Genomic DNA, 21,440 nt, shown 5'->3' on the forward strand with positions numbered 1-21,440 from the left:
AAGAAAACTTATCAGCAGACTGAGATGAGAGCCAAGGAAGGGTCACTTGAGGGGAATATGGGAACAATGATATCATTCTAATACAGCTAGGTAACTTAAAAGGTACATCCAACACACTCTTTTTAAAGTTTATAAAATTAAGACACATTAAGAACTTGCTATTGTCACAAAGCAAGTTAGTGGCAGAGTTACAACTAGAAATTTCTAATTTCAACATTCCCTCTATTATATCATCTTAGCATATTAGCATTTTATAAAAGCACATCCTTAATATTAGTCTGTGCTATTCTGCTTGGAAATTATCTTAGGCATCCTTCTATCCAATCCTGTTAAGACCAAAATCTCTACTATCACACACAGGCACATACATGCACACAAATACAAAAATTTTGTACTCCATTTGGAAATCCCTTCATTAAGAACATTTAACAAAAACATATTGCAAAATTATGAAGGCATTTAGACATTTTTTGGTGTCCTGTGTGGTAGGAGGAATGAACTTTTACATAGTGAAGTCTATTTCCAATTTCGTATGTGGGGAAGCTTTAAAGCCCATAGTTCAGATTAATTGGAGCTATGTTTTGTTTCTGCATTACACTGAGCAATGAATTCTTTCCACATTAGATCCTATAAAGATAGAGTTCAATAGCTGAAATTTCAAAGGGTGTTTTCAGGTTCCCTCCCACTTTTTTTGCTAATTGGACCAAGGCTTGGCCACTTGCCTCTTTCAAATAAAAGGAAAGTGACCAACAGCACCGGAAATTGGATAATTATGCCCACAATGGGAAAATTGCTTCTAAGGTTAAGCACTCAAAAGTGCTAAATGAAATCCAAACTTTTATCTAGAAATTATATCTCTTTAATATGTATTCATTTTCTCAACTGAGAACATTTATTAGATAAGCACACAACCATACCACGAATATGTTCTTTCCAGAGCAGTATTGGAAAAGCTGATTTTAGTCATCCTCAAGCTACAGAATTTAGGGAATTTTATATTTATTTGAATTAGACTATTTTGATGTTTGATTCCAGAAAAATGGGTTATTTTATTTTTATCACAGAAGGATCCCAAGAAATTCACTATAGACAGTTGATTATAAGGAAATGGCACCAGAAAATTAGTTGTGATAAAAATGAATATAAAAATTATTGAAGGAGGGGTGTTGTAATTTTCAATTCAATTCAACAGACAATTCAACAGATACCACAGAGGGCTTGTGGAAACATCTGAGGCTAAGTTTTGGTCCTGCTATTTACTGTGGTTGTACCATTGGATAAGTTATCCTTAGTTTCTCAATATAAATTTTCTTATATGAAAAATGTAGATGATAATACTTGTATCCAAAAGATTACTATGAAGCTTATTTTAGAAAAATATTTTAAAAATCTGTGACAAATACAAAACATCTTTATAGTTATATAAAGGTATATATCCTTGGTTATCCTGGAACACATTGATACTCTTTATTAGATTGATGGAATAAAGTGAATCTATAGCACCAGGCTGGAGATGGGTAGGATGAGCATTTGAAATAATATTACTAAATGGAATAATTGATTTAAAAATGCCTTGTCATTAGATAAAAAAGGAATGATTATACAAACCTGGCAGAAGACTCTAGTAGTTATATTTGATAATTTCTGAATAGTAATTCTACAATGATGTTTTTATAATTCTAAAAAGCTAGAGCAATCCTCAAATATACAACTGAGGGAAGATTACTCACAAGCTATGAGTAACCCATACATTGTATGCAACATAAGTCAGACATTTTCTAGAATTCTGGACTCTATCAAGTGACTGTATGAAGAATGGGAAGGAATATTATCAGAAAACTCCTTCAAAGATAATAGAAATGTTAGATAGTAAAAGAAAAGAATTAGTTCAATCAAAAAGACTGATTACTCTATATACTGTATAAATATTTTGAAGTAGAAGGTTTTTTTCTCCTGTGAAGAAAAAAATAAAGGGATTATATAGGTTTGTTTTGTGGAAGACTTTCCTAACAGTGTGACCCCTTTTTCAAGTGCTAATTGTATAAATCTAAAAGTAGAAAACATGATTATCTATATAAGATGGTTCAATACAGTCCTATGTTAATAAGACTTACATATTAATAGTTTGATCCCTAAAGATACCCTCTTCACCTACACCCTTGTGATTTCTTCAGTGGTTTCAAACTCAATAAAAATGGAGCCACCAATCCATATATAGTTCTCTTTTGGTTTCATATTGACTTTGATTTAAAATGTAATCTTATATATGTTTTATTGTATTTTCATTTATTTTTAAAATATTTAATTACATTTTAATCCTGTTTGGGCTATATGTGGAGGTGGAGGGGTAGATTATGGGACATGTGTTTTTCACTTGTGATATTGAGAGAGAGACACTCTTGTTATGGGCCATTGTTGACTCAGTGGACTTGATAAGACAATAGTTATCTTGTATAGCATGGTGATTAATAGTTCTCTAGTTCAATATATGTACTTAGTACTCAATATAGTTCTACAAGATTCACACCTAGCCAGAGACACTCATTCCATCTCCCACCTTTATGGTGGACATTCATTCCATCCCCCACCACTAAGAGGGACTGGGACAGACTCGGGGAAGACACAGGACTGGAAGCTGGAGCACAAGCCAGAGACTATCATGGTGCTCTTCCTGCCTCCCCCACAGAAACCAAGACACATTCTGGAGGACCTCCAGAAAGTTAGCCCAGGCCCCAGGCAAGGAGACAAGACTGTGAAGGAGACAATGAAGATTTTTGAACTTTATCTCTGGCTATTCTCCTGGTAATTACTCTGCTGAAATGAAGGCTGGTCCAGAGACCTCCGAAGAACCAACCAGAACACTACATATACTAAAATTAGAAAGTCTTTTTTAACTTGCTCTTTATAGAGGGAGGAAGATTGAGAGAGGAAAAAAAAGTCCATTTCCTTCAATATTCTTTCAAAGCCTAAAATGTAAAAGAATAAAATGGGAAATTTTCACTATTCAAAAAGGTGATCTTTTTTCTATCTTTCCTTGGGCTTTATGTAAGGGGGAAGTGGCAAATGTTTGCATGAGTAAAAGACACAATTAAAATTTATCATTTTAATAAAGTGAGAATTTAAATGTAGTCAAATTCTGATAATACAAAATATACAAAATATTAGTTGTCTTGAAAATGATTCCTAAATTTGAATTTTTTCTCAAAATCATACACAAATAATTGCTTTATTCTCATCAGCTCCAAAGATATAGATTTAGAAGGAACTGGGCCATTAAAAAAAGGAAATATCTTCTGTGCTCAGGAAAAGGAAGGGTAGACCAAATGGGGGGAAAAAAAATCTCTGTGAGAGCTGGAAACCACTAATCATCTGTGAAAATCAGGAAAAAGTTGACTGGGCTAATGATCATCAAAGCCTGAGGACCTGTAAAAGTACAATTTACTTTGAGAAAAGGAAAGCAAAATAATCATTAACCAAAAAAAAAAAAGTTTCCTAAATCTGAGTTCCAAGTACATTTGGTGATTTCTGAGTAAAGGATTTGGTTAAAAATCAAGAATCAACATTTTAAAAAATCCTGAGTTTGGGGAATTAAGAAACAGGTTAGTAAGTTGCAAGCATTTCGATTTATATGAAGGTCAAAATATTAGTGTTTATGAAACTGCAAGTCACTATAATTTTAATGTAGATTAAAGATCATTATAATTTTGATGTAGATGTGATTGCATATCATTATTATCTCTTCTGAATTTGTCTGCTACAAAATTTTCATCATATCTAAAAGTTCTATCTTTTTTAAGGACAATGGAAAAACAGGTCAAATAAGATTATGCTTTATGGATGCCTGATATGATAGTTTCATAGTTACAGAGAAGTTTAAAAACATAAGATATATTCCAATTTTCTTAAACCTGGTTGTTCCATTTTAAGAGTAAAGAGAAAATTTAAAATGAGTTATCTCGTGCTCTATTTTTACATCAAATAAAGCTTAATTCCAACTTAACTGAGATAGGAATAAAAAAACCCAAAAAAACTTTGCTTCTATTTTGAGGAAACAAAATTATAATAATGTCTATATGATTCATGAGGTTGACATGTAGGAAGATAAAATGACAATAAGTATTACAACCACTAATGTGGAACAAAAAAATTAACTTCTGGGAGTAAAGGAAGCTTTTACCTTATTAAGATGTTAGTTTCTTGGCTAAGCCAATTCAGCTGAGGACACTGAGAATTCCAGTTAAGTAGGATCAATGCCCTGACTTCAGTCTGTCTCATTATTACCTAAATATCACCTTGAGATTCAATTGTAGCTTTTGAATTTTACAAAGTATCTTCTGAAACCTTGCGGTGAGTAGATAATAATTTAACCAGATTTTAAAGAATCAACAATGGAAGAATTGAGGGATAGCAAATATATTCATGCACAAATGCAGAACTAAAAATGGAAGGAACAAAGTGCAAAATGATACAATTAGAAACTGCTTGTTAGAAGGCAGTGAACCAAGAAACCAAGAACCTGAAAAACAGATAGGAATGAAAATTATTATTTCTCCATTGACAATATTTTGAAGAAATTTCCCTTGAGTTTTGATATGCTGAAAATAAATGATGTACCATAATGCTACCCTTTCTCATATAGCCTCTTACCACAATGTAATCCCTCCACTGGAAAAGTTTTATGAAGTCCAATATCAAAAGCAGACAGAACAGAACTCATATCAGGAACAGTATTGATAGCCATTGAATGGGTGGGAGAAGTTCTTCTATACATGTGTTTTCCACTTTGCTTTCAAAGTCCTATCTTTGTTAATAGTGCACAACATAGAGAATGTAAAGGTAAGAGATCTTGCTTAACAGTCTTTCTTCAAATTTTGCATAACAGGCATAGAGAGGCATGGGTAATTAGATGGCACAGTGGACAAAGTATTGGGCTTGGAGTCAGGAAGATTCATATTCCTGGATTCAAAACTGCCTTCAGATGCTAGCTGTATGACTCTAGGCAAGTCACTTAACCTTCTTTGTCCCAGTTTCCTCATTTGTAAAATGAGTGGGAAAAGGAAATGGCAAAATACCACAATATCTTTTCTAGCCCTTTGTGTATAATCGCAAATTATTCTCAAAAATGGTCACACACTGCTATGGAAAACAACTTTGAAAGACTTGAAGAGGTTAATCAATGTATTGAGTACATGTGGTGATTTATGATACCCATCCTGTACAGTGTTGGACACCAGGTGGATAAAGTGGCATTTGTTTAAATAAAATCAAAACTGGTTGGAATAGTTTACAATTTTATCAATAATTAGCAATATACTACTATACTGAAACATCCTCATGTTTTAAAGTTACATTTGTAGACATCACCATAGGATTTCTTGGAAGAACCATTTGTTGTCTAAATGGTTTTATAGTGTTGTTGTTGTTGTTATTTTCCTTTTTGGGTCTTTTTATAAGACTTCAAAAGTTACATAACTCTCAAAATTGAATTCAAAATTGAAAAATAAAGAAAAATCATGAACTTGATAGAGAGGTAAAGGACTCAGAATGCAGAATTTTTGTGTATTTTAAAATACTGAAAGATGTAATTAATGAAGGTATTTCTGTAAAAAACAAATGAGAAATAGAGAGCTGACTGGCATCAAGAAGGTCTTGATTCAAGTTTTCACTGATATAAACTAGCTGTATTCAAATCAAAAATCTAAGACTATAAAATATAACTAATGACCTGTTTTACAGAGGACATTTTCTCACTTGATAGTCTATCAGTCTACTCACATAGGAATATGTCTAGTTACCATACTTTCCCTTTTTACAAGTGTCACCTATGGCCTGAGGAGAGAGAAAGAAAACACATAGGGAACTTATTCTGGTCTCAAATAAACTCAGATTTAGATTATGGAGAGTCTGTCCCTGGAGATGGAATTCATATTTTATACTTTCAACTCTTTCTTTTTCTATATCTCTCTTCCTCTCCCTTTCCTTTGCTGTGTTCCTCTCTCTACTCTTTTTTCTCCTCGTTCTCTTCTTTCTCCTTCTCCTTCTGTTCTTAACTCCTCTCCATTTCCTTCTCCCTCACCATGCTTCTAGCCTACAGGAAAAATCCAAGGAAAAACTCTGAAATAAAGCTTAGATATGGCTCATGTTTAAAATCTACCACAGAAGTGATTAATACAATTCTTTTAAGTTATCATATGAAAAAATAAATATCAGATTTAGGATAGCCTATTCATTTTCTTCACTGCAAAAGAAATGCTTAAGACAGCAAATATTCAAAAGTATAGATTGACAAATATTTAAATGTGACACAGCATCCCATTTTTTCTTATCCTTTCTTGGGAGATAAAAACAACTTTTTTGGCCTGACTGAACATATCTTTCACTTTTACCCTGGATCTTTATTAGTCAAGAAACTCTCAAGAACAGAATTCTTTGATTTTAGCCCTTTTACTATGCAATACTCTTAAGCGTAGTTCTCTCCTGCTCTAAGAATTGTTAGAGAAATCATGTCCTGATTGGCCATCATGAGCTCCTAACATTCTTAACTCATGAAGTGGCTATCAGGCTAGAAAATCAAATTTTCAAGATTGCTACTCAACAAATCTTGGTCAGGGAAAGAACAGGAAATGGAAACAGATACCAGGACTATTGAGTCCAGTATGAAGCATTCTTGAATAATTACTCCATCATTAAACATTTATTAAATACCTATTATATATCAGACACTGTTAAGTGTTGGGGATACAAAAAGGGGCAAAAGACAGTATCTTCCCTCAAGTAGCTTATAATCTAACGGGGGAGACAATAAGCACATGTTCTTTCTGTACTATTGTTTTTAGGACAGAAATCGGAGATACAAGGAAAATTTTCTTTCTTCTTTTTATTTCTGGAAGTCAAAGGGAGATTTGACATTGGTTGTCTTCCAACAAAAAGCCTTACTTAAACAGAAGCACAAGTCAACTCTCCTTGGCTCTAATAACCTAAAAACATATTGCATCTTCCTCAATCAATCACTTATTGTGTTTAACACAGTACCTTTCCTTTCCTCTTCTCCATTTCATGAATTACAAAGGACCAACCAAGCACCTGTGGAACTTGAACTTGTCAGGTCAATAAGTGATAAAGCACACTTGATAACAAAGTCTTTAGTTTATGTGGCTCATTTAAAGGGCTGGGGCAAGGGTTCATGCCAAGGTCCATATTCCTTGCATTGTGGTCTGGTACATGTTGCTGATTTCCAAGGATTTTAGTTAATAAAAATAACTTTTAGGTGATTTGGTAAATTAAGGTATAAGAAGTTAATTTGTGAACAGGTAAATATATCAAAATGGTCTTAAAATCTGTGCCAGTAATTCATTTTACAAGCAAGTCATTTCAAATCCTTGGTCCCTTTCCTTATCAAGAAAACTGGAAACTAGTATGGTAGAAAATAGGCATAGACCCATACCTAGCACTGTATACCAAGATAAGATCAAAATGGGTTCATGATCTAGACATAAAGAATGATACTATAAACAAATCAGAAGAACATAGGATAGTTTACCTCTCAGATTTGTGAAGGAAGGGATTGGTAACCAAAGAAGAACTAGAGATCATTATTGACCACAAAATAAATAATTTTAATTATATTTAATTAAAAAGTTTTTGTACAAACAAAACTAATGCAGACAAGATTAGAAGGGAAGCAATAAACTGGGGAAAACATTTTTATATCCAAATGATCTGATAAGGTTCTCATTTCTTAAATATATAGAGAATTGACTCAAATTTATAATAGTTCAAGCCATTTTCCAATTGATAAATGGTCAAAGGATATGAACAGACAATTTTCAGATTAATAAATTAAAACTATTTGTAGCTGCATGAAAAGGAAATAACTATTGATTGGAGAAATGCAAGTTAAGACAATTCTGAGATACCATTACCCACCTATCAGATTGGCTAAATGACAGGAAAAGATAATGATAATGTTGGAGGGGATGTGGGAAAACTAGGACATTGATACATTATTGGTAGAACTGTGAACGGATCCAACCATTCTGGAGAGTAATCTGGAACTATGCTCAAAAAGCTATCAAACTGTGCATATCCTTTGATTCAGTAGTGTTTTTACTGGGATTTTATCCCAACAAGATTTTAAAAGAGGGAAAGGGACCCATATGTGCTAAAATGCTTGTGGCAGCCCTGTTTGTAGTGGCTAGAAACTGGAAACTGAGTGGATGCCCATCAATTGGAGAATAGCTGAATAAATTGTGGTATATGAATGCTATGGAATACTATTGTTACATAAGAAACAACCAACAGTTGATTTTAGAGAGGCTTGGAGAGACCTACATGAACTAGTGCTAAGTGAGAACCAGGAAATCATTATACATGGCAACAAGACCATATAAATGATTAATTCTGATGGATTCTCTTCAACATTGAGATGATTCAAACCAGTTCCACTTGTGCAGTAATAAAGAGAGCTATCTACATCTAGAGAGAGAACCATGGGAACAGAATGTGGAACACAACCTACTATTCTTATTCTCTCTGTTATTTGCTTGCATTTTGTTTTCTTTTTTCAGTTTTTCTTTTTCTTCCTTCTTGATGTGATTTTTCTTGTAACAAAATAACTGTATAAATATGTATATATAATAAAAAAAAGAAAGAAAATGGGGTTGATTAGACAATCTCTAATGACTGTCAGTTGTAACTTATGATTCACAGGAAATCCCCGAACATGTTTTATAAACCACTTTTATTTTTATTTTAAATTAAGTCCATGTGCATATTAAGGGAAATTTAATCCTCATGTTTTAAAGTAACATATGTAAAACTCATCATAACATTGTTTGGAAGAACTGTTTGTTATCTAAATAGTTTTATAGGTTTTTGTTCTTTTTCTAAAGATTGAAAAATTACATATGATTTCACAATTGAAAATAAAAATCATTAACCCATTAGAGAGGTAATGAACTCAGAATTTAGAATGAGACAAAAAGATTGTTTTGAAGATAGCCAACATGGAAATTTGCTTTAATTACATGTTTATGACATTTTTTTACTTGTGTTCTCCATCAGGAAAGGGTAGAATGGAAGAAAGGGAAGGTTAATTCTGGCTGATAAAAACAAGCAAAGCATTTAAAACAAAACAAAAGTAAAGATATACTGGAGTTAGATTGTAAAAAGCTTGAAAAGCCAAATTTAGACATTTTTAATTTTGTCCAAATGGCAGTGAAAAACTAATGAAAATTTTTGAGCTAGAGAATGATGTGATGCAATTATATTTCAAGAATAAAAAATTGGGATCAGCTTGGAAAAAAAATTGTAGAGTAGAAAACTCTAGGCAAGCAAATCACTTAATATACAATTTTGTAATAATTTGTTCAGGCCCAGAAATGATGAGTATGAATGAAGAAAATGGACAGACACATGAGATGTTAAGTATTAAAATCAACAAGATTTAGCAATGAATGAGAAATAGGGATGAAAATGAAGTATGAATGATCATTTCTGGGTTGTGAACCTCACTGAAGTATAACAATGGCATTGTTCTGTATATGAAAAGGGAGTGTAGAAGAAGTGCTAGATTAGGAAAATAGGGTTATAGGGGGGAAATAAAAGTCATGTTTTGAAAATATTTGTTTTGATATACCTAAGGCCCATTAGTCATTAAAAGATGCAGGACCTAATCTCAATAGATAGATGAAGGCTGGGTATGTAGATTTTGGAGTTCTTTGCAGAGAGATAAATTCCTGCTGTCTTATACCATCTATGTCAATTGTACAAAGGTACTGATTGTTAGTCATAAAGGATATTTATACTTGAGTTCAAGAGCTTGAAATAGCATCTTAATCATTGGGAAAAAAGTTAAATTTTACCCGTTTCATGCTAAATATTTTATTATGTATCTTTGAAATTATGTTAAGAATAAACATGTCCAACTTTTCTTCCCAATCATTTTGGAGAAATAGAATTTTTTCTTTATCAGACAATAAAAAAGAAATTGTGATCAGTGGACATTAATAACATTGCCAGAACTCTGAAAAGATGTAATTGAATCTAGGTCAGCAGGGAACTTATAGTTAAGCACCTACTCACTGTGAGATAATGGTTCTCTAAATATTTATGTAATGGGATAACAGTATGCTCAGTGTGCTGTAGTGATGTAATGGAACTGAAGTATTTAAGGGTTGGGAGAACTGGGAACTGACCTCTCAGCCATAGACAGAGAGAAGACTTGGGACTCATCTTTGAGCATCCTCCTGAGTCTCCTGCCTTCATCTCTCCTCCACCAAGGACTCGGGCTGATCCCTAGGTCCTCCAGAAAGCTATACTAGACATATAGACATATATACTAGACATAGTTATAACAGATTAGATCAAGAGTATCAAATTAAATTTGAAGGCAACTTGAGGCATTAAGTATATTCACAAGATGTTAAGGGTTGTGGAAATGTACTAGTATGACTTGGATAAAAAGTCTTTATTATCCTCCACATTAAACCAGTTGAAATCCTATTTAACAATTGGGATCTTCAAATGTCAACTCCTCAATGAGGAATTATACTAATTTCCTCAGAAAAAAAAGGTTTTACTTTCTTTGCTCCAATTATTCCCATAATATCTCCCTCCTCAAATATTTCAGACCATTATATCTTGCATTATAGTCACCTGTTTATATTTCTTAGTTACCCCACTAAAGTATAAACTTTTGCGTCATTTGTCTGAATTTCTCTTCTTCTGAATAAATAGAAGGAGCTTAATAAATGCTAACTGAAAAAAAGAAAAAATGCTAACTGAATTGAATCTAAAATAGAAACTTCTGAATTGTTCTCAAAATATGTAATGAAAGTTAAAATGTCTGATGCCTATCAATAGCTATAACTCATCAGGAAAGTCAGAAAACAATGGAAAATGTTAATAAACTAGATATTATAGCCAGTAGCCAAGTCTACTGCTAAAGGCTATGAGTGTCAATCTATTCAGACAAAGTGGATCAAAGAAATTGAGAATCCAAAAAACTGGGATGGTTTCTATAGAGCAAGGCTTCAACTTTTCCTACTCTTTTTCCCCCAAGAAATTTTTATATCACCCTGGATATAAAGATATATAAGACTTGCTGGCATGCAATTCAAACATTTACTGATAATAAATCATAAGTTCACGACCCCTACATTCAGTTGTGAGACTCTATATGAGCTTTCAACCCACAGTTTAAGAAACAGGGCTGTAGAGAATGTAAATTTAGAACTATTTGAATGTGGTCTGACCTGTCATTGGAAATAGTGGGTCCTTTTTCACTAGAAGATAAGCATTGGATTTTAAGTTTAGAGGGATTCCAGCAGCTATAAAGTATAACCTCTGATTTTAAAAGAATAATACAGACCTATGGAGTTAAGTGACTAGTAGTAAACTGAAGAACCAAGAGTGAAATTCACATCAACTCATTCAAAATCTAGCTTTCTTTGAGACTCAGAGATCTTCAAGCAGAAACTGGATGAATATCAGTTAGGAATATATTGAAAGGGATTTTTGTCAGGGAGAAGATTTAACAGATTCCATATATATCTAAGAGTTGAAAATTCTATGCATGTGATGAAAGAACAATCTAATTGAACACATTCATAGTGAAGATGGGTAAAATGACACAGAAGGAACCAAAATGATTTCATCAAGCTTACACATAATAAATGGTAGAGCCAGAAATAGAATAGAGATTTTCTAACTAAAAATTTTGCTAGCATACCTTGTATCTTCCATAGTAATTATGAATGATAGAGTTCGATGATTATAAAGATTAGGAAGGAGGGCTTAGAGTTTAAACTTAGTGATTCAGGATAATATGCAAAGTTTTTGATTGCAATCATGATTTGTTAGATTATATATATGATGAATTCTTATCTATAAATTTCATGCTACAGAATTAAAATTTCCTTTTGGGACAGCATATCTAATACCCTATAAAAATCAGATGTAAGTACTGTGCCAAATAAATATTGTTACATTGAAAATGAAAACTAGAAGGAAGTTAAAATTTAGAAGGAAGCTAGAATCAATAACTATATATTTACATTTTATTATAAATGAAAATAAAGCTGATAGATTAAAACAATATACCACACTTAAAGTAATCAATATTTTAATAGTAAAATAATGATAAAAGTTAACCTTTATAGTGCTTAAAAATTTTCAAAACATTTGACTGATATTATCTCATTTTAGGTCATGACTGTTGGTTAAAAACATATCTTCAAGGCAGCTTTAAGGGGACCCAAGGAAAAATATGGTCTGAGTCTGGAGACAACTGTAAGTATGAGAAAACTAGGTAACTACAGAGTAAAATGTAAGATAAAGTAACACCAGCCTATTAAAATACTCAATTACAAAAATATCATTTTATTATATTCTCCTACAAAAGCATGTGTTTGATTTTTGTTGCATTATTTTTACATTTTTATATAGAGTTTCCTGACTCTTTTAGGTTAGCTTATTTCTGTATTAAAAGGACCAAAACAAAATATTGCTGATAGAAAAAAAAAAAGGAAGAAAAAAAAAGATTTCTCATTTGAACGATTACCAACATTAGGCGACAAGGACCTTCAGTAGGTAAGTGGTATTTTTTTCCTATTCAATAATACTGTGCTGTCATTGCAAGAGGTGATGAAAGCAATATAATGTATAAATGTGGAAAAACAATTTAACTACATGTTCTACTAATACTATCCCCATAGCAACACTAATAACAGGTTGCATGATATGAATTGACTTGAATTTTATATAACCCAGTGGCTAAGATTTATCTGTAACAGACATCTTTCCTAGATAATATTTTATTTCTTGTACATTTATACTGACTCAATTGAGATGTCATTCCTTGGCAAGCTCCCTAGTTCTTCTAATATTAATACTCACTTCTTCCTCAGTTTATCTTATGTCAGTGATTTTTTTTTTTGTTTTGCTTTGTATCCTCAACATTTATCAAAGTAATTTGAAAATCATTAGCATTTAACAAATACTTATACCATTGAATTCAATATATAGATATGCTAAATATAAGTATAAATATCAGATATGTATACTTTAATAGAATGATCCATGGTCTCTTTGATTAGGATACTCTATGCAAGGAACTCAAACTATTTTGGTTTTCCCTGCAATTCTGATCTATTTTTAAACAAGATTTCACTAAATTCCAGGCTCTGTACTAGAAGGAGAGAGAGGGAAGAGAGTGTAACAGAGACAGAGAGAAATGTGAAGGTGGGGGATGGGAGAGACAGGCAGATAGAGAAACAAATAGACATACAGGGAGACAGCAACAGAGATTGGTGGAAGAGAAGAAGGAAGAAAAAAGGAAAGAAAAAAGGAAGGAAGGAAGGAAGGAAGGAAGGAAGGAAGGAAGGAAGGAAGGAAGGAAGAAAGGAGAGAAGGAAAGAAGAAAGGATAGACAAAGTATAAAAGTGGATAATAGTATCAGGGATTGATAACATTTTTTATAAATTCTTCATAGAGGATTTATCCAACACAGGGAGATATTAATAGGTCCCTTGAGTTTTTATGTGAAATACATTTGTACCAATAATATCCATTTTTTCTCCTTCACTCCTCACCACATGACAGGCCCAGCTTCTTTTCTAGCAGTCCATGCACTGAATAATATGGCAAATCAAGCAGCATGTTTGTAGAATGCTGGGCTAGAGTCAAGATGACCTAAGTTCAAATATGCCCTGATACTTAGATAAATAGATCACCCTGGGCAATATGCTTAACTTCTGTTTCCCTCAGTTTTCTTAACTGTAAAATGGGGCTAATAACAGTGTATACTTCACAGTTTTGTTTTGAGGACTGAGATAATTTTTGAAAAGTGCTTAGCATGTTGTCTGGCAAATAGTAAAGATTATATGAATGTATAATCCCCTTTCCAAGCCACTCATCTGTCCTTAATAATAGGTTCTAGATTACATATGCCCAAGCATATTTCCATTGTTCTTTGAATCACTCATAATTATGATTTTTCTGAGAGCAAGTTATTTTATGATTTACAACTTCTCAGAGAGTAAATGGGGCTTTTATCCAAGAAACAGATCAGATACATTTGAAATTTCCCAAATGTGATCCTAGTTAATTCTAAGATCTCTTTGTCTATCCTAGGTAATCAGTCCTAATGATATGTACAAAGAATTAACTCGTTACCCATTTAACTGTAATGATGTTAATATTGTACAATTTTCTTTCACTTGATCTTATGTAAATATAGATCAAAAATTCATGACATAAAAATACTAAAGCAAAATATATTGCCACATTTGCTCATATAATTTATAGAGAACTCAGTCAATAAACATGTATTTAAATTCTTACTATGTGCTAGGCATTGTGCTAAGCACTGGAAATACCAGAAGCAAATTCACAATCCTGTGGGGAAGGTAATAAACAAACAAATATGTAAAAGCAAGCTGTATATAAGATAAATAAATCAATCAGAGTGAAGCCATTAGAATTAGTGGTTTTGGGAAAGGGTTCTTGTTGAACATGGCATTTGGTAGAGATAAAAAGGGGCAATCAAAAATTGGTAAATGAGCTAATAGAGAGATGTTGAAAATAAGAGAGTTTAGGGATCCAGAGAGGGCAATACATTGGAGAATATCTTGTGAATATCTTGTTTAGGATAACAAGAAAGCCAATTTCATTGGACAAAAGAATATCTGAAAAAGATGAAAAGACTAGAAAAGTGTAGGAAGATTCACTTAGGAAGGGTCTTGAACAGAGGATTTTGTATTTAACCCTGGAGAAAATAGGTAGCTACTGGACTATGATGAATATTTAGAAGGTAGGTGAGGGTGGACATAGTTGTGCATTGATAGACTGGTGTTCTTTTTAATGGTTCTTTCTGGGAGCAGCTTTCTTGGGGAGGTTTTTTGGAGACAGCCTTAGTTTCAGTTAAAAGTAATAATCACCTCAAATGCAGCCAGGTGTTTAAAACTTCAGATCTTTTATTGCTTCCTCCAAAACAGCCCTGTTGGTTTTTCTTAAGAGGCCTATCTTTCTGCTTGGTTCCAAGAGTTCTTGCAGTTGTCCTTTGCCTCTGCTTTCTTCAGCCTCCAGCCAGCAACAAGGTGAAAGTTGGAATGAATCTCTTGCCTCTGAGAGAAGGCTTGTGGGCTTCTGTATCTCCCAGAGTGCTCTTCTCCGACTCTTAGCAATGTTCCAAACTAACTAACTTGAAGCTCTGAGAGCTTATATATATATATATATATATATATATATATATATATATATATATATAATCTCCCAAAGATTGACTCCTCCTTCTGGAGGCAGAGATTAAGGGAGGTGTGAATTCACAAAGTTACAAAGTTAACTTGTGAACTCCAATGAGTACTAAAATACTTCTTGCTTATATGAGCTCTCTAAAGGTGTGAACACAAGCATTGTATCAATTCCATTGAGTTAACACTAGGATTCTAACATCTCCCTTGAGTTATCACCTTGTTTCAAGTTGAGTTAACGCTAGGATTCCAACAATAGACCTGTGCGTTGATGACTGAATGGAGAACAGATTGAACTGGGGAGAGTTTCAAGGGAAGCAGATCCACCAGTAGGCTATTGAAATAGTCCCATGCATGAGATGTGGGGACATGTACCAGAGCCATGTGTCAGAGGAGTGAAGAAAGCATATTTGAGAGATCTTGCAATGGTTAAATCAATAAATCTTGTCAACAGATTGGATATGGAGGGTGAAAGATAGTAGAGTCAATAATGACACTGACATTGTGAAGTAGGAGAATGATGATGCCCTTGACAGCAATAAGGAAGTTAGGAGGGAAGCAAGGTTTAGACCAAAAACAATAATAATAATAATTATTATTATTATTATAATGAATTTGGTATTGAACATGTTGTGTTTAAGATGTCTATCAGGTAACTTATTTGAGATGTTTGAAAAGCAATTAGAGTTATGAGATTGGAGATTAACAGAGGGAGCAGAACAAGATAGGTGGATTTAAGAATGCTCAGCATAGAGGTAGTAATTAAATCCACAGGATGGATGCAATCTTCAAGTGAATTGAGATAGAGGGAGGAGAAAAGATGACCCAAAACAGAACCCTATGGGACACATAGGTAAAGGGCATAATATAGAAGAAGATAATGGATGAAGGGTAAAGATGGGAAGTTGTCTGATAGGAAAAACCTGAGACAGTATTGTCACAAAAACCTAGAAAGAAAAAATTATTAAGAAGAGGGTGATCAATACTGTCAAATATTATAAAGAAATATCAAAGAGAATGACGTTTGAGAGGTTATTGGATTTGGCATTTAAGAGACTACTGGGGCAGTGAGGTGACACAGTGAATAGAGCACAAGTCCGGAAGCCAGGAGGACCTGAGTTCAAATGTGACCTCAGATACTTGACACTTCCTCACTGTGTGGCCCTGGGCAAGTCAGTTAATCCCATTGTCTCAGCAAAAAAGAGAGAGAGAGAGAGAGAGAGAGAGAGAGAGAGAAAGAGAGAGAGAGAGAGAGAGAGAGAAAGAGAGAGAGAGAGAGAGAGAGAGAAAGAGAGAGAGAGAGAGAGAGAGAGAGAGAGAGAGAGAGAGAGAGAGAGAGAGAGAGAGAGAGAGAGAGAGAGAGAGAGAGAAAGAGAGAGAAAGAGAGAGAGATTGACACTAGACTATTGTTAAACTTGAAGAGAATTTTCAGTGGAATAATGAGGCTGGAAATCAAATTGTAAAAGATTAAGAAGAAAGTGAGAAAAAAAAGAGGAGGCATTTTTTTGCCTTTTCAAAGAGTTTAAATACAAAAGGAAAAGGGATAAAAGATGATAATTAGCAAGGATAGAAGAATCCAGTGAAAGTTTATGAAGACAGAAGAGACATTAGCATGTTTACATATACTGAAGAATGAACTAATAGATAGGGAGATGCTGAAAATGAGAAATAGTATAGGGATGCCAGATGGAGCAATCTATTAGAGGAAACAGAATGGAATGGGGTCCCCTATGCAGGTAGAGAAATGCAGAAGTAAGGAGAAATGTCATCATATAGCATTATCATGAGGACTGAAGGAGATCATTATTGAAGGCATATGAGTGATATGAAATAGAGAAGGAAGTCATGGTTCATTGTAGGCCTTAGATGATTCCTGTATAGGTCATGTAAGATTATAAGTAGATAAGTTCGTGAGGAAAATTAATTAAATTGATTTATCTAAATTACTCAGATATCAATAAATTCAACATCTGCCATTGAAAAGATAAAGAAAGATAAACTTCATCTAGAATGGTTTACTATCAAATTTTCATATTCTTAAGTGGATGTAAAATATATAGTTCAGTTGTAATAAAGTATATAATTTTCAAATGAAAGAAGCTTAATAAACATATTATTATTAAGAAAAATATATAAATAGAATATTGAGGAAGTAAAGAAGCCAAGAAAATTTCCTTGTGTACAAAGCAAATAGAAGATATAGAGAAATAACTTTGGGACAAAATGGCATGTTCTCAAATTATGTTAGTTATTGGTACTTTTGTTTCTTGAATATAAATACTTTTGTTCTTTGAATATACATTTATAATTATTAATTTCTCTCTAAAATTGTACTTCTGTCATCTTAAAACTAAAATTTGTGTCGATATATACAAATTTATATGTATCTATATATATGTTTGCGTATGTTATATGTATATATATAATATGTATAGTTATATATTTTAAAACTGATATGAACTGAGGCATTTTTTAAAATTTAGATTAAATATACACATCACATTATTTTAATTTCTTTGTTACAGAAGGATCTAATTTTACATGACATTTTAAAAGTCAATTTTAATTATGGAACAAAGGTGGATCTTCGTGTTTCTACTTCTCTTGACTATTATGAAGGTAATATTTTCATAATTCAAGCACAATTACATGTTTATATTTAGTTTCATGGTGCTAGTAAAAAAAATGAACGGTGCTCTTGATGTACTGTTGTACAGATGTTTTGTGTAACAGTTTAATTCGGTGCACTAATAATTAATTGAAATCTTATTTTCTCTTTAACATTGTTCTAGTTTCTGTGGAAGGTATTAGAAATAAAAATAAAAACAACAAAAAAGCTAAAAATTGATTTCCCTTCTCAAAAACATTATATTTTGTCAGGATCTTTGAAAAAATCAGTTAAGTTAAACAGCTGTATATTACCTTAACAATCTTCACCATTTTTCAATGAGGGTGCAGCTACAGCAACAAATATAAATTTTCACAATGATTAATTGACCTAGCCTGTTAAGATAGGGACTTTATTATCTTAATACATTCACTGCTATTCCTTTGGCAAGCAAATGAGTGGCCAACTTTTTATTCAATTAGAGCCATTAGAAAAGTACATAATAGAGGAAAATATTGTTACCCTCATTATTAGCAATGAAGTTTTACTGTGGTGTTACTGAGGCCACCCTACTATCTCTCCTAGTTGTACCTACTTATGCACAAACTCAATAGGTTGTGCATCTAAATGCTGATGAATTCATAGGTCAAGTCCCCATACTTTTCTGCATAAATATTTATATTAATTGTCCACTAAAAATTGTCCACTATTAAGGTATGGAAGTTATTCTATAACGCTTGAAGAACATAAATTCTAGCAAACCCCATAAGTCTGGAAAAGCTCAAAAAGAGTTATTACATCTTTCATCTGAGAATCAGCATTAGTGCAGGAATCATCACTAAGTTAACTCTACAGTGATCATTTTATTTTTTGGCCCTTATGTCTCTCAAACTACCAAAGTTAACATCTCGCAGTTTTATCAACATCATTGGAGAGAATGCCTGCACTAATGAAATGATTAAAGTATTAATATTAATGAACATATGATGACAGCATAATGGGTAAGAGGAAGACAGATCTTCAAAATCAGAAAAATTGACCAAAAAATTTACATCTGAGACTAATGACCTTGAGCAAGTTATTTAATCTAGTTATATCTCTACATCCCAGACAGTGACATAAGACTATAAATGATAGAGTAAATGTTGCTATATAGTGTTTAATAATAATAACAGCAGTTAAGATTCAAAAAATGCTTTTCAAATAAATTTCATTTTATTCTTACAACAACCCTAGTAGCTAGATGTTTTTATTATCTCCATTTTACTGTTTAGTTTAGAAGTGGCCAGAGAGAGAATGACTTGACCAGGTTCACACAGTTAGGAAGTATTTGAGGCCATATTTGCACTCAGATTATTTTGACTCGAGGCACAGTGCTTTATCCACTATACCACTTAGTAGCTCCCTCCAGAAATTCTCTCTGACAATGAAATCAGAGGTCAGATTAACAAAACATAAAAACAAAAACAAAACAGAAATTTGTACAGTTCAAATATATGTAATAGTATCATTCCTAATATAAACACAACATCCTACATTAATAAAGATTCTATGTAGAAATTATGAAGTTTCTTCTTTGATTTTTAGCCTTTGACAATGGCTGAACCAGAAGGAGGACAAAATTTTTCTGGAGAGCCAACTCAATTGGGTGTTACTCGAAATAAGATTATGACAGCCCAGTATGAATGTTACCAAAAAATCATGCAAGAACCTATTCACAGGACAGAAGGTAAATATTTTCATTTGACCATATTACTTTGTGGAATAATGTTAATATTTTAGGTTTTTGAAATATACATTTCTGGTACAAACATGGAAAAAACAGAAAATCTCTAGACATATGCTAGAAAACACACAGTACATGTATAAGTTTATTCTTCACTATATTTTCTACATAATTTTATTAAATCTAGATAATAAAAAATAAAGAAATCAAGCCTCAATTTTCAATGTTTGCTGATTTCTGAAGTATAAAATTTCATACTAAAGGTTTAAGAATAAGCTGTTAAGAGCCTGTGGTTCTCTCTACTCTCACCTACAATCTTTAACAGTTTATTTCCATAGAAAAATAGTATTACATTACAATGCTCTGTGACCATGACAGAACTGCTTTCTGTCATAAGATCTCACATACTTTAGAGATATGAAGAACCTTTAAAACCACCTAGTTAGACTCTTAATTGTATAGAATAAAAATAAACTTCAAAGATGTTAAATTCCTTGTCCAAGTTCATGCAGACTGGCAGTAATAAATAGAGCGAGGCTTCACTACACTAGGTTTTTGATTACTACATAGAATTTTTCTGTATTACAACATAATTCCCTCCTATAATACATAAAATATAAATCAAATTTTCCCCTGAGGAAAATAAGGTAATAAAAAATAAGATAATACTGATCCCTTTAGGACCATTCTTTAAATTATTCTGGCATTCAACCACCAGAATTTCTCCTGGTTTTCATATTAAAAGATCTACAATAATTTTCTTTTAAAAATGTCTACAGCTATTTATTCTTGGACTTAAATGTATTATAAAATACCTTTTACCTCATCAATTAGAAAGGGAATTTGCTTAAAGTTTGTTAGGTATTTGCTTTTAGATCTTCCTCTACCCTCTGGAAAATGTTTTGGAAAATTAATGGTAGCTCACATTGGAGCACACTTTGATATTTTATTTCCCCAATGTCACTGACCATCTGGGTCTTTAAAGTTGCTAAGTTACTTCTTTTCCTCTAAGAGGTCCCCTGAGGGACTGGGATATCTCACATTGCTAATAAATTATCTAAAATTATCTTTCAACTTTTGATTATATCAATCAGCTAGCCAAATTTAATTAGCTTTTAGAGAAGGATACTTACTGGGATTAATGGTAAGAATAGTTGGCACAAAACACCAAACACACAAAATTCTTTTATACTGAGGCCCTCCAAATATACATAGAATACAGAAGAAAGTGAATTCACATGTATCACCTCTGAGTGATAAAGGGTAACTCACAGCTACCAGAATTCCTTTTAATGGAACTCTGGATATTTCCCTTAGCCATGGTTTAGCTTTTTTCTCCTGGTAGATTTGAATCTGCCTTTTCTTATCTTGTTTAGCATATATTTGGCTCCTGATTCATACCCTGTCCCCAGATCCTTTTATTTTGAGGATGCTGCTAATATGTGGATGAAAAAGTCCCAATTTTTTCTGGCCAAGATGACATTGAGGCTAGGCTAAGTCCAGTTCTCTTTTCTTCTTCCTCTACAACTAATTTCTTCTCAGGGTTATGACTGTATGTTGTTGTTTTATCTTACATACACTAAAATCTTTGGGGCCCAAAAGGGCCTCTTATAAACAAAGCACAACACATGACCAAGTTTTCACAATCAGGCTGAAAATACTCTGGACAACATTACCCCAGTTCATCCAATGGCTTTCAAGGAAGTTTAAATTATTTTAGAATTTTTTTTCACTTAGCAGTTAGTCATAAGCTATATACTATCTAGACTATCTGGGCATTTAGTTCATATTTCAGCTGATTTCTCCCCCTCACTTGAGAAAGATATCAGGGCATAGTGATTTATCATTTATTTTA

The 21,440-nt window shown here is 32.8% G+C and overlaps 1 protein-coding gene across 3 annotated transcripts in view; it reads left to right on the top strand.

Moving 5' to 3' along the window:
* CALCRL (calcitonin receptor like receptor) overlaps window positions 1-21,440 on the top strand; it is a 112,852-nt gene that overhangs the window by 49,574 nt on the left and 41,838 nt on the right. For 2 of the 3 annotated variants that reach the window (XM_023499325.2, XM_003764037.4), the window contains 4 exons: window positions 12,208-12,291; window positions 12,467-12,591; window positions 17,777-17,870; window positions 19,447-19,588. In XM_023499325.2, coding sequence (XP_023355093.1) covers window positions 17,820-17,870; window positions 19,447-19,588 — 193 coding nt within the window. In that variant the 5' untranslated portion in view covers window positions 12,208-12,291; window positions 12,467-12,591; window positions 17,777-17,819. Of the gene's footprint in view, window positions 1-12,207; window positions 12,292-12,447; window positions 12,592-17,776; window positions 17,871-19,446; window positions 19,589-21,440 lie in introns of all 3 variants that reach the window. The other variant, XM_031960347.1, reaches the window with a different exon arrangement.

The sequence above is a fragment of the Sarcophilus harrisii genome, chromosome 3 (genome assembly GCF_902635505.1).
Source record: "Sarcophilus harrisii chromosome 3, mSarHar1.11, whole genome shotgun sequence".
NCBI lineage: Eukaryota > Metazoa > Chordata > Mammalia > Dasyuromorphia > Dasyuridae > Sarcophilus > Sarcophilus harrisii.